The sequence below is a fragment of the Dicentrarchus labrax genome, unplaced genomic scaffold (genome assembly GCF_905237075.1).
Source record: "Dicentrarchus labrax unplaced genomic scaffold, dlabrax2021, whole genome shotgun sequence".
Classification (NCBI taxonomy): domain Eukaryota; kingdom Metazoa; phylum Chordata; class Actinopteri; family Moronidae; genus Dicentrarchus; species Dicentrarchus labrax.
In genome coordinates, this window is record NW_026136716.1 from 2,400,775 (window position 1) to 2,415,399 (window position 14,625).

The 14,625-nt window shown below is 39.8% G+C and overlaps 1 protein-coding gene and 1 long non-coding RNA gene across 3 annotated transcripts in view; one reads left to right on the forward strand and one right to left on the reverse strand.

The window, feature by feature from the left end:
- Positions 1-14,625, reverse strand: part of LOC127378595 (uncharacterized) — a 44,637-nt gene that overhangs the window by 25,578 nt on the left and 4,434 nt on the right. For both annotated transcript variants that reach the window (XM_051427606.1, XM_051427605.1), the window contains exons 5-12: positions 14,209-14,472; positions 12,590-13,027; positions 12,017-12,412; positions 7,932-8,420; positions 6,151-6,594; positions 3,822-4,271; positions 1,083-1,520; positions 496-903 (exon numbers count right to left, since the gene is read on the reverse strand). In XM_051427606.1, the coding sequence (XP_051283566.1) occupies positions 496-903; positions 1,083-1,520; positions 3,822-4,271; positions 6,151-6,594; positions 7,932-8,420; positions 12,017-12,412; positions 12,590-13,027; positions 14,209-14,472 (3,327 nt within the window). The remainder of the gene's footprint in view (positions 1-495; positions 904-1,082; positions 1,521-3,821; positions 4,272-6,150; positions 6,595-7,931; positions 8,421-12,016; positions 12,413-12,589; positions 13,028-14,208; positions 14,473-14,625) is intronic.
- On the forward strand, positions 1,090-12,312 carry LOC127378597 (uncharacterized). Its single transcript, XR_007888102.1, has 3 exons — positions 1,090-1,225; positions 9,160-9,249; positions 12,238-12,312. It is a non-coding gene; the product is annotated as an uncharacterized LOC127378597 (long non-coding RNA).

A 14,625-nucleotide genomic window follows, 5' to 3' on the forward strand; every position in this document is an offset into this window, starting at 1 on the left:
CTCTGGATTATTCACAGTTCAAACATCCTGCTCAGTCACTGCTCACTCTCCTACAATCAGGGTAGCCAGTGAATGAGTGTCCCATCCAGTATCCATAACCAATTATATTTGGGGACCAGATATGTTCATGATACAGTCCTCAAAATGTGAACCACTTCATAAGTGTCTTCACATGAGTCGTACAGTAAATCCAACACTAACACATTGATGTACTTAGAGGGAGGGATGCACCGACACCACTGTTTTTCAAACCAAAATAAACTGCTGACATTGCTTCTCCTATGCCAACCTGCTCAACTAACGAGAGGTCACATAACGTGATGCTGCTGTAAAGTGGAATGTGTAAAGCAGTACTTTTATGATTACACTTATGAGAACACATCCTGATGGCATGAAGTTACTTTTCAATATTACAAACTAACAGTGAGTTGCTGTAGATGTAAGACAGCAACTCCACAAATGTAACTGAAGTCATTTGAAGTACTATTAATTTACCTGAGATGTGAGATATAAGGCAGACACTGTAGGAAACTCCTCACTTCACTCTCTTCATGTGAGCAGCCTGTCAGCTTCACTTGTTTCTTCTCTGATTGGAGTTTCAGCACTTCCAGGAGGATGGAGGTCTTTCTCTCTGAGAGGTTTATGGACCAGACTGCAGGAGCTGACTGGAGAACTGACTGTAATGATGGAAGGACACTCAAGCCTGTTTCACAATAATAAGAGTAAAGGTCCAGCTTGAAATCACACCATTTCTCTTTAAGAGGGAATGTTTTATATCTGCACATTGATGATAACAGCTCCAGTATCTTCTCTCCTGTCTGCTGATCTCTCTCTGCTGCTGCACACAACAGATTCCCAAAGAACTTGGTTTCTTCTGAAGGTTCTGATGACTGAGGCACAAAACTGAAACAGGATAAAAAATAAATAAAAAGAAGATTTACGTTATTCATGAAATGGACATAAAACCTTTCTCTAAATTGTGCTATGCAACGTTTTATGGTAATTTAATCTACAAGCAGAAACACTAAAAAAAAGTTATGACAGCTACTATTGATTACAGAAATTATGAAAAAAGTATTTACCTGAGCTGTGAGATATAAGGCAGACACTGTAGGAAACTCCTCACTTCACTCTCTTCATGTGAGCAGCCTGTCAGCTTCACTTGTTTCTTCTCTGATTGGAGTTTCAGCACTTCCAGGAGGATGGAGGTCTTTCTCTCTGAGAGGTTTATGGACCAGACTGCAGAAACTGACTGGAGAACTGACTGTAATGATGGAAGGACACTCAACCCTGTTTTAGTCTCATAGTCTTTCACATGGGAGCAAAGATCCAACAGGAAATCACACTGATACTGCTCATAACCATCCATGTATTTAAAAGTGCATGTTTTATATCTGCACACTGATGATAACAGCTCCAGTATATTCTCTCCTGTCTGCTGTTCTCTCTCTGCTGCTGCACAGAACAGATTCGCCAAGAACTTGGTTTCTTCGTTAGGATCTGACCACTGCCGGACAAAACTGAAATAAAGAGAAGGAAACATTTTACTATAATTTAATCTCAGGTGCCTACAAACAATTACACATTACTGATGGACTCTACTTTGGTTTAAGTATTCAGGCTTTATTTTATTGTGTTGTAGTTGTAATTGTAAAATTACAGTTCTGTAAAATAAATCAACACTTAATAACCCATAATGACAAAATTGAAAATAAGTAAGTGAAACATTTGCAAATTTGTTAAAAATCAAAATTTTTAATTTAGGTATGTGTTCAGACCCTTAATTTGGTACTTTCTAGAGGCCCCTTTAGCAGCTATTACAGCTTTGAGTCTTTTTTGCACACCTGGGGCCTGAAAATGTGTGGGCCGTGCCACAAACTCTGTAAGTTGGCAATTTTAAACTTCAAAGTACTGAAACCAGATGTTTCAAAATAAAGTTTCCACTCCAGTTACTGTGATGTCTGATGTCTAAGTGATACAGCATGATTGTCTGATCATTTCTGCAGATAATATTCAACATCAGAAAGACCAAAAACAGGAGGGAAATGCATTTTTTTTCACCTTCCATGACTTGATTTTGCACCCCCACCACAGCCGAGTGCTACAGCTATACAGCCAGGAGTAACACACAGGTCTGAGTCACCCTCACATGCGGGCAGGATGAGGGCTCCTAATTGCAGCGACCCTTCCTTCACATGGTGTTGTCCTGAGCCTACACCTGTAGCAGAGACCCTATGCCGATGTGCTCGTCTTTTGCCATCGACCTAGTATTAGGTGATTATTTTTTTCTTTTGCCATTGTACAGTTTTCTGAACTGACTGTATTGACCGTTCATTACTCTCCGTGGATTTACACTTGTTGCTTATTCCAGAGGACAAACCACTAAACAAATAAATTCTGGCCTCCACCTCAGTGAAGGTCTCCTCTACCTCGATCTCACACTCAGTGAAGTTTTTCTTTTTTGCTTGTTTGCATAAGTTTTGGGCATTGTAATTTAGATAGATTCTTTATTGTCTTTTTTAGGAAATTTGTTGCCACAGTCTGTACATACACGTATACACACAACATTACCACAAGATAGACATTTAAACACAGCACAAACATCTAAAGACAACACAGGTAATTACACATAACGGTTACCAGGGAGTTTTGTTGAGTAATGTTATGGCAGAAGGGATTGAACTTCTGCCATAGCAAGCTCGTTTGCAGCCTAGTGATCTGTATCTGCGGCCGGTAGGGAGCAGTGTGAAAATCTTTTTTGAGGGGGTGCCTGGGTTCGAGTGCTACGCTGTGTGCTCTACGTGTGTGATTTTACATTGATTGGGATGTATAAAGAATAGGTGCGCAGGACCTGGCATCTGCCTGGTTTTATACATGTGGAAATTTCATTGTGTACATACTTTTCAATTTTTGTGAGAACGCCATCTTTCAGGATGAAAGCTGTGCAGTCTTTTCTACATGAGCCCCCTGTCCTGGATTTGGGAGTTTTATCCCATTCTTCCTGTCAGTCAGATTGATTAATTAATCTGCCATCTACAGGTCTATCCACAGATGTTCTATGGACTTGTCCTGAAGCCACTCCAGCATTGTCTTGGCTGTATGCTTCAGGTCATTATCATGCAGTCAACTGCAGTCTTTCTGTCCCTGCTGCTGAAAACTATCCCCATACCATGATCGTTTTAATCACCACGCTTCACGGTAGGGATTCTATTAGACAGATGATGGGCCGTGTCTGGTGTTCGTCATACATAGTGCTTGGAGTTCTGCCCAGTTACTTTTTTGTGTCATCAGACCAGAGAATCTTTTACTTCGTGCTCAACGTTCTTTAACTAGCATCTGGAAAACTCTAAGTGGGCTGTCATATACCGTTTACTCAAGAGTGACTTCCATATAGCCACTCTATCATAAAATTCCTATTGATATAGTGCTGCTGAGATTGCCATCCTTCCAGTAGGTTATCCTCACTTCTTATTCAGAATTCAGAAGATGGTAATATTATAACTTTGGTGACGTGTTCGGATTCAAAACTTTGTCAATAAGCGCAACAGACAATCTAACAGTATAGACCTATTCACCTCACCAAGGCTCTTCTTGCCCAGTTACTCACTTTGGCTGGACGATTATTAGTTAATTATTGACGGCAGAAGCTGACTGGAGAACTGACTGTAATGATGGAAGGACACTCAAGCCTGTTATAGTCTCACTCCTTAATGTGGGAGCACATGCCACGTTTTATGGTAATTTAATTTACATGCAGAAACACTAAAAATAGCTGTGACAGCTACTATTGATTACAGAAATTATGAAAAAAAAGTATTTACCTGAGCTGTGAGATATAAGGCAGACACTGTAGGAAACTCCTCACTTCACTCTCTTCATGTGAGCAGCCTGTCAGCTTCACTTGTTTCTTCTCTGATTGGAGTTTCAGCACTTCCAGGAGGATGGAGGTCTTTCTCTCTGAGAGGTTTATGGACCAGACTGCAGGAGCTGACTGGAGAACTGACTGTAATGATGGAAGGACACTCAAGCCTGTTTTAGTCTCATAGTCTTTCAGGTGGGAGTACAGATCCAGCAGGAAATCACACCGATATTCCTTACCAGCACCACCATACATGTATCTGTAATCAACAAGGAATGTTTCATATCTGCACACTGATGATAACAGCTCCAGAATCTTCTCTCCTGTCTGCTGCTCTCTCTCTGCTGCTGCACAGAACAGATTCCCAAAGAACTTGGTTTCTTCATAACGATATGACCTAATGACGACAAAACTGAAATAAAGAGAAAGAAATGTTTCACAATTTTATTGAGGAGGTCTACAGAGAGTTCCTGTAGACTGTATGCCTTGGTTCTTGTCTCCACATGCACTGTGAATTGTCTGACCTTTTATACACAGGTGTGTGCCTTTTTTAAAGTTTGTCCAATCAATTCAATTTGCCAAAGGTGGACTATCAAGTTCTAGACACATCTCAAGGATCATTAAAGCAAACAGGATGCACCTGACCACAATCTGGACTGCCAAAGCAAAAGGTCTGTACACTTTTGTAAATGAGAGATTTTGGTTCATACATTTTAATATATTTATTATTTGAATTAGTTTTAGTTTATATTTGTAAGATCATGTTTAAACTTTATCATTATAGACTATTGTGTGTGGACTGGTCAAAAATGGCAATTTGATCTGTTTAAAATTACATCTGCCATACAAGAAAGTGCAAAAGGTGAAGGGGTCTGAATACTTTTTGAAGCCATACTAACTTGTACAAGTCTGTCCTGTATAAAATAGAATTACATTTAAAATGCTTCTTTCATCAGAACAGCATCAATTTTGGCTTATAACTGACTCACAACACAAACAATAATCCTGTCTCTGAAATCCCTGCAACTTTGATACCTACTGGTTTATGCAATTTTGCCTGGTATATGAGTTCTAAGTGTAAAATATATTAAGAATAGAATAAATCAAATATACATAGTGGAATTACAACATCTAGAGTGCATATCATGTAAAATAGTTACAGAAAAGCCCATCATGCAATGCTTCACCTTGTCCCTGAAATTACAGACGTGTAAATTAGAGTTATGCTGACTTGCTGTAGTCAAATGCATTCCTTGGGCCAGAGTGGGCCACTTTGAATCCCGTTTAAAACTGCCGGTTAAGGATAAACATAAATAAAGTAAGATAGTTTTTCATGGCGGCGGGAATAACTCCTGATTACGCCAATCAGAGTGTACATATGCCTAAAATAATGTCTGTCTTTTCTTGGACCCCTGCCAACTCTGACCAGTGATGACCTGTTGAGCTGCATATCATCATTCAACCTCGGACTGTTCAGGTGGCGTCCAGCAAACGATCTGGGCCTGTAGATAATTGGTGGACTTTGAGGGTGTCTGCATATTTAAGAGTTAACTTAAGACTTTCCTCTTTGATAAAACTTATACATAGGGCTGGCTCAGGTGAGCCCTGAACCATCCCTTAGTTACACTACTATAGGCCTAGACTATCGGGGACTTCCCATGATGCTCTGAGCTCCTCTTTATACACATTCATGTCCCATTAATTCATGTTAAATGTAGCTTCTTCCCTGGAGATTTTGTGCCTTCTCTTATAGCAGGTTCTCATGAATTGTGGTCGTGCCTAGATCTATTGTGGCTGCCCCTGCCACTGACCACTGCTAATATTATTGTTATTATCATGTTGGGTGTCAGTCAATTGTTGACATTAGCATACTCCATTTATAAGCTAAATTTAGAAAGTGTCGCACCCTGTTGACACTGTAGGGAAACGGAGAGACAGCACCAGGGAATGTGAATAAATACATGTCACATCTGTCAAATCTGAACAGGAAACGCATATAAATCAGTCCATATGCAACCAAGAAAGTCGGGAAGGTTTCATTTTTAAGTTACGTTACAACACATTAATGCTTCAGATTCTTACATATTGAAATAGTACAGGGATGTTAGATTTTATGCAACATACAAGATTTCTATAAGTTTACTTATAGAATCTTTATACTAAGAGTTTATTTACCTGAGCTGTGAGATTTAAGGCTTGACACTTGGCAATAAACCTAATTCTGATTCTGATTCTGAAACAGCCTCTATAGGGAAAACAAAAGTAATGTAATGATAAAGATAAGCAAATACCTGAGCTGTGAGATATAAGGCAGACACTGTAGGAAACCCCTCACTTCACTCTCTTCATGTGAGCAGTCTGTCAGCTTCACTTGTTTCTTCTCTGATTGGAGTTTCAGCACTTCCAGGAGGATGGAGGTCTTTCTCTCTGAGAGGTTTATGGACCAGACTGCAGGAGCTGACTGGAGAACTGACTGTAATGATGGAAGGACACTCAACCCTGTTTTAGTCTCATAGTCCTTCACATGGGAGCAAAGATCCAACAGGAAATCACAATGATATTCCTTATCATCATCACCATATATGTATCTATAATTAAAATGGATTGCTTCATATCTGCACACTGATGATGACAGATCCATCTTCTCTCCTGTCTGCTGTTCTCTCTCTGCTGCTGCACAGAACAGATTCCACAAGAACTCGGCTTTACACGACACTTTAAACCTGTCAGGGAAACTGTAATGAGAATTGAACATTTTGTTATAATATGATGTCAACAGTAGAAAAAGAAGCACACATTACTGGTACCGAGTTTATCTGATACAAATACCTGCTAATGAACAAGATTTTTACTGAATGAAGCTCTTCATTAAATGTTCAAGGAACCAGGAAAGTCAGGTTACAAAGGTATATCCTCACCTCTGTATTAAAAGATTGTCTGCTATACTGGAATACCACACGTGAACCAACACGGTGGCTGAAAGGCCAAACCCAAAACATTTATTAATCAATGAGCTCCAAATACTGAAATACTGGAACACAAATTTTGACATTGATCATTTTTGCAAAACTCTATGAAACTTCATACATTACTAAAGAAACATAAGGATTTTTAGAGGTATACTTTACACTTTGTCACCATGTGTAATTTAACTTTAATGGTGCTAAAAACACATCGAAATCCTATCATTGACTCTTCATCCACGAGATTTGAGTAAGGCAGATGTTTAGGGAAAATGTAAATGATATAACTGATATTGAAGAAATTAACATTTAGGCAGTCCAGACTTACTAATCAAGTGATCAATCGATATCTGGGAGCCGGTTCTGGCCTCCTACTGGTTTGGTCCAGTGATCTGTTCTATGCAACTTCATCTTGTTATATACCAAATGTGTATTCTTGCTGTCTCTTTACCCCTTGCAAATTTTACCCATTAGGTCATAATGCAATAGGTGCAATGCATAATGGGCCAGCTCACAGACTCAGATCTCCTCTGTGTCTGTAAGTTCACCAGTATGCCAGAATACTTCAATAACCTCATACTACCACAGCAAACCCCCTGAAATGGACTTGAATGGTTTCTTCCTGATATCTTCAACAATATCAAACCCAGTGCTCAGGAATTATCAGCCTTAACTAACTTTGAAATATGATCATATTTATATTATGAGTCTAACCAGATGCAGCATTAAAGGAAACATCAAAGAGACATTAGATGCACCCTTTGTGTATGTTTGTTGGCATTGGGTACATCCTAAATCTCTCTAATTTTTATAACCCTGGTGTCAGATCAATCGTTGTGTCTGCAGTTTTAACATCTGTATATAAAAAGAATGTATATAGTGTACATATAACTCTTTATTAATCTTAATTATTTTTTTCCCTATTTGTATTATATCTTGTATTTTTCTATTCAATTTTCTTATGTAATGTGTATCTTCTTATCTACTGTGTTGTGTTGTATCTGGAGCTGATGTAGCAAGTCAATTTCCCAGGTGTGGGATTTTGCTGTAGATGTAAGAACACAATTCAACAAATGTAACTGAAGTCATGTGAAGTACAATTAAATTACCTGAGCTGTGAGATATAAGGCAGACACTGTAGGAAACTCCTCATTTCACTCTCTTCATATGACCAGCCTGTCAGCTTCACTTGTTTCTTCTCTGATTGGAGTTTCAGCACTTCCAGGAGGATGGAGGTCTTTCTCTTTGAGAGGTTTATGGACCAGACTGCAGGAGCTGACTGGAGAACTGACTGTAATGATGGAAGGACACTCAAGCCTGTTTTAGTCTCATAGTCCTTCAGGTGGGAGTACAGATCCAGCAGGAAATCACACCGATATTCCCTCTCATCATCATCATGATCATCATCATCATCATCATCATCATCACCACCACCGTCATCATCATGATCATCCATGTAAGGGAATGTTTCATAGCTGCACACTGATGATAACAGCTCCAGTATCTTCTTTCCTGTCTGCTGTTCTCTCTCTGCTGCTGCACAGAACAGATTCCCAAAGAACTTGGTTTGAATGGACACACTTAATCGCTGAGAGACACTGAAACGAGAATTTAATATTTTGTTATGATATGATGTCAACAGCAGAAAAAGAGCCATACATTACTGATATGGAGTTTATCTGAAACCAGGAAAGTCAGGCTTTAAAAGGTGTATCCTTTCAATATTGCTAATAAACAACTTGATCAAAATCCTCTTGACTCCTCTGGATTATTCACTGCTCAGTCACTGCTCACTCTACTACAGTCAACGTAGCCAGTGAATGAGTGCCCCATCCAGTATCCATGACCAATCAAATTTTGTAACCAAATATGTTCATGATTCAGTCTTCAAAAGGTGAACCACTCTATAAATGTCTTCAGATGACTCGTACAGTAAATCCTACACTAACACATTGAGTGTTGCTAGGGGTGTTTGATTTGCACTGAATTCTGAGTAATTTAGGAATAAATACAATGAGGTGTGTGGAATAAAACAGCATATCTTCTATAAAACTAAACACAGTGATGGCATGTTTATGTGCACTGATCAATTGAACATATTACCTTCATGGTATAACTAACAGTTAGTTGCTGTAGATGTAAGACAGCAACTCCACAAATGTAACTGAAGTCATTTGAAGTACTATTAATTTACCTGAGCTGTGAAATATAGGGCAGACACTGTAGGAAACTCCTCACTTCACTCTCTTCATGTGAGCAGCCTGTCAGCTTCACTTGTTTCTTCTCTGATTGGAGTTTCAGCACTTCCAGGAGGATGGAGGTATTTCTCTCTGAGAGGTTTATGGACCAGACTGCAGGAGCTGACTGGAGAACTGACTGTAATGATGGAAGGACACTCAAGCCTGTTTCACAATAATAAGAGTAAAGGTCCAGGAGGAAATCACACCACTTTCGTTTAAGAGGGAATGTTTCATATCTGCACACTGACGATAACAGCTCCAGTATCTTCTCTCCTGTCTGCTGTTCTCTCTCTGCTGCTGCACAGAACAGATTCCCGAAGAACTTGGTTTCTTCATAACAATCTGACGACTGAGGAACAAAACTGAAATAAAGAGAAGGAAAACTTTTGTGACAATTTTGATTTCAGCTGCATAAATACAACAACACAATACTGATGTCTTGTGAATGCCTGTCCTGTATTAAATTAACTTTTAAACATGTCTTTCATCAGAGCAGATCGAAATCATTTTATGACCTTTACTGAATCACAACAATGGATCCTCCTAAATGTTACACACTGGACCTGGAAAAAAGTAGGTCTATGCAGGTTTTCAGCATCAGTGCCACTGTTTCATTATCTCTGAGTCTGAAAACTGTGTTGAAAAAGAGTTGTTATAATGATTTTAGTTTGTTGGAGAAACGTGGCCACACTTTGGACCTTTCTTCCTCTCCGCCATGATTCCTTTTTGTTGTTTCGTTTCCAGCGGTGTAGACACAGGTGTGACGTCATTATTTCGCAATTTGCAACTGTTAGAATATCAGCAGCAGTAGCTCAGTGTGTAGGGACATGGCTTGGAAACCAGAGGGTTGCCGGTTCAAGTCCCACAGACCACAGTATGGAGGGTTGACTGGTAGCTGGAGAGGTGCCATTTTCACCTCCTGTGCACTGCCGAGGTGCCCTTGAGCAAGGCACCTAACCCCTAACTGCTCCCTGTGCGCCTAGGCTGCTCGTGGCTTCTAATCTATATAGGATGGGTCAAATGCAGAGGTCAAGTTTCGTTTAATGTATATACTGTGGAAATGACAATAAAAAGGCTTTATCATTATTTTATCATGCTGGCATTGATAAAAGGAATTGATAGGCTTGGTGGCATACATTTCAATGGATTAGACAATTCAGTTCTCAATTCCCATTCCTAGATATGGATTGTCATTTTTGTTTGCAAGCCAGCTGATAGAGCTGGTGTCATCAGACCTCAACATACCTCTCTCTATGTCTGGTATTGCAGTCATGGGTGTTACAGTGTGAACAGAAGGGGGCTGAGCTGATGTTATGGAGAACCAGTGCCACAGGGCGGTAGTTGTTTAGACTAGATACTGCAGACTTTTTAGGTACTGGGAAGATGGTGGCTGTCATGAAAAAGGTGGGAACAGTTTCCTGTGACAGTAGCATGTTAAAAATGTCACCTGTCAATGTAATAACACCAACTAGCTGATTGGCACCAAAGATTTTATCAGGTCTGGGAGCTGAACTCATATGCATTCAGCAGGATTCTTGTCACATTCGCAGTGGATATTGACAGCGCTCAATCATCTGGAGGCAGAGTAGACTTTACAGCTGACTTATGACTGAAGAAATAAATGTGAGCATAAAAATGTGTTACAGTCCTGCTTTAGTAGCCTGTGATGATCTGAATCGCTTGTTACAATAATTTGGTGTTGTGGTGTTAATGCCTCTCTCCAGTCTCTCCTGAAATCTCCAGTTTCCCTCCTTGATGCCAGCTTTTAGTTTTAATCTGGCAATGCTAATATATGCTTCCCTGTCTCTAGGGCATGATAATATCAACATCTCATATCCTGATATAGGTAATTTTATATCCAGATAATGTTAGTAATGTAATCAATAAATGCACGTGCTCAGCTGTCCATATTTACCACAGTGGTATTGCAATTGGAGCAGTGTTTCCTCTATGTTGATTTTGGAGCGGCTGCCCGCCATTGTTACATTTCTGCCGCCACGGTATCAGAAATGGGGCAGATGCACAATGTATTCACGGTTGCCTTTTAAATGATCCTGCCGACATAATGCATCCCCGTTGGCTGCCGCTCACATTGAGATTTAACAACAGAACTATTCAGAGGTTATTGGGGTTGTCCAGTTTAACTCCACATACTGTTGTGTTGATGTAGCTTATTGTCAAAACGACAGCTCCACCAACAGGCTGGCCCCCACTGCTAAAAGAAAATCCTAGAGGAAACACTGTGGAGGCGTTAATTCTCAACAAATACCAATTACATAATGTTGCTTTAAGAATGTAACAAACTATAAAATATTAATAAATAAAATAGGGTTATTTTGTCTTTTGATAGGTTGGCAGTGTCACACAGGATGCATGAACATCATGTTGTGGAACATCTTACTTTATATGTCGGCAGCCATGTTAACAGGTTAGGGCAGCCACACTGCCTGTGTGAGCCATGCATGTTATGTGCATCTCAGGTGAGGCTGCAGCATCACTTCACTAGAGAGTCAAGGTCTCGCCTATGTTTCCACAAAAGATTCCCAGCAACTATGGACAGTGAAAAGGATCTGGTCATAGTCATATTGACATTATACCAGTAGGGGTGTAAGAAAATATAAAAAAATATTGTATCGTGAAAATTTGTTTAGTGATATTGTATCGATTCTCAAAAATAGTGTATTGATTTTTGTATTGAATCCCCTAATCGTTAAATAGAAGTATTGGAAACATAAACTGAGTGCTATGATTTCAGAAACAGATCCCACTTTTCTGGGTGCATTGAAAAGTAAAGTATTTTACTCAGATTTAACATTTACATGTACACCTTTCACTACAGTTTCAAGGTCTATATCGGTAGAACTGATGTGACGTTGATGAGGGTATGTCTTTCATACTTTCATACACAACTATTCATATGAAGAGTTAAATCATGTGAAGTACTATTAATTTACCTGAGCTGTGAGATATAAGGCAGACACTGTAGGAAACTCCTCACTTCACTCTCTTCATGTGAGCAGCCTGTCAGCTCCACTTGTTTCTTCTCTGATTGGAGTTTCAGCACTTCCAGGAGGATGGAGGTCTTTCTCTCTGAGAGGTTTATGGACCAGACTTCAGGAACTGACTGTAATGATGGAAGGACACTCAAGCCTGTTTTAGACCCATAAGAGTAAAGGTCCAGCAGGAAATCACACCATTGCTCTCTAAGAGGGAATGTTTTATATCTGCACACTGATGATAACAGCTCCAGTATCTTCTCTCCTGTCTGCTGTTCTCTCTCTGCTGCTGCACACAACAGATTCCCAAAGAACTTGGTTTCCTCTGAAGGTTCTGATGACTGAGGCACGAAACTGAAATCATGAAGATTAAAAAAAATGTAATGTACGTTTTTTATCTAATAAAAGTCATATTTGTGATTGAACTGTGTTATGACATTTGTTATAATTGTATGTGCATACAGAAACCCTAAAAATAAATTAAACAGCCTCTAGGGGAAAACAAAAGTAATGATAAAGATAAGCATTTACCTGAGCTGTGAGATATAAGGCAGACACTGTAGGAAACTCCTCACTTCACTCTCTTCATGTGAGCAGCCTGTCAGCTTCACTTGTTTCTTCTCTGATTGGAGTTTCAGCACTTCCAGGAGGATGGAGGTCTTTCTCTCTGAGAGGTTTATGGACCAGACTGAGGGAGGTGACTGGAAAAGTGACCTCAGTTTTGGAATAACACTTGAACACCCTTTACTCTTGACATGTTGATAAAAATCAAGAAGGATGTTATTTAAGTCGGTGTTAACAGAAAACAACGAAAGGAGCGTACTGACTACATTGTGAAAGCTCTCCCTTTTGTATAGTGCTGCTGCTTTCAGGCACAAATCCAGTAACAGCTGCTTTTCTTCCCTCTCCGGTGTCCCATGGCATTGCTCCTGGTCCTGTAATCCTGGACCTCTGTTGGTCATTCTGAAGCTGCATGATAACAGATCTATCAAACAGTGTACTGTAAAACTGTATCAAATCTAATTGTCTAAGCACATACAGTTGTAAAGAAATATAATGTCAAGACTGTGCTGATGTTAGATATTAAGTGTAATTGTCTCATAGCCTCAACTTCAAATCCTGGGCCTCAACACCTGCAAGTACTACAGTTACTGTGCACCTTTCTGCTGACATTTATAACATCACATTTGGTCATTGCTGGGTTTTGAATTTCCTGTAATGCCAGTACTGACACTCTGGAAAATCCTGTATAAAATGCAGCCGAGCATCAGATCAGTCTCTGTCTGTACTGGCCCTTGTTGGTAACCGATTTCTTTCCCAGACATTTCTGCCACATTTCCAACAATAGTAGGGAATTTCTCTGTCCCTTTAAAGGTGTCCTGCAGTGTTCAGTTCTTTGGTGAAACCTTCGCTTGAGTTACCTGAATGAACTATATTCTGGTGAATATATTTTCCTCATCTGAAAACAAAAGCCTTGTGAGTAAAAGCTGCACTTCTTTTTATAGCAGTTAACGGCAGATATAATATTTGCAGGCATATATGCTGCCCCGTCAGGTCCAGAACAATTTTATTGCATGAGTACATTACAATTTTGGCCATGACTTTGTACCAAAGTATCGGTTCTCGTGACAGGTGCAGGGTGTTTTATGTACATATCACGGTTCATGGGCTGCTTTCATGTTTTGTTTGAAACCTATGTGAAATTATTGTTTGTGGATTTAGTGTCAGATTGGCAGATTATCAACGACCACTCATGTTGGCTGTCCAGGAGCGCACCTCCTGACAACACATTCAGTTCAGCTGCTTTTCTCTTATCATTTCTGCTGTGTATCAACACTGATTATCCACTCTCTGCCTATCAGCATGCAGTGAAGACTTAACTGACCTTCCAGATCACACACCATGTGAAGCAAGTTTATCCTCAGCCACAAAAACAAGATTTCTGAATAGAAAGGATGTAGAAAACACCCTCCATAGCTCTTTTTCAACCCAGTGATGAGTTAGTTATCTGGAAACAAACTAAAATTTCTCACTATAGCAAGTGGTGAGTTCATAAAGACACAAATAATTTACATTTCGACATTCACGGTTTTAAAAGGAAAACATTTTAAAGTATGTGGAATCATCACTCAAAAATGAAAGTTGCTTACCTGAGTGAGCTGATGTGTGGTAAAGCCTCTAAGAGGGATTCATGCAGACTTTGGCAGGCAGGAGTTGCCCTGTCCCAGTGGAGGCAGACATTAACCTGAGTAGAGCTCTTCTGCATGACTTTTACTGCTCTTTCAAACAGCCGTCGTTTACCCTCAACTGGAAGGTGCAGCTGATTTCCATCAAGGTCGAGTAATCTCCTGTAGTCCATCTGCTCTTCACTGAGAAGGAAAACCTCCCACAGCTGCCGTGGCAGAGGATCACACCTATAATTTAACAATAATCAGAGATCATTAAAGTAACAGCAGCAGATACAGTAGAAACACCATACTTTATTTTACTCATGAAGTTTTTGCCATGCCTTTTTTAGACTAACTCATCCTGTTCAGGGTCATTGGGGTCATTCTATTCTGTCATCC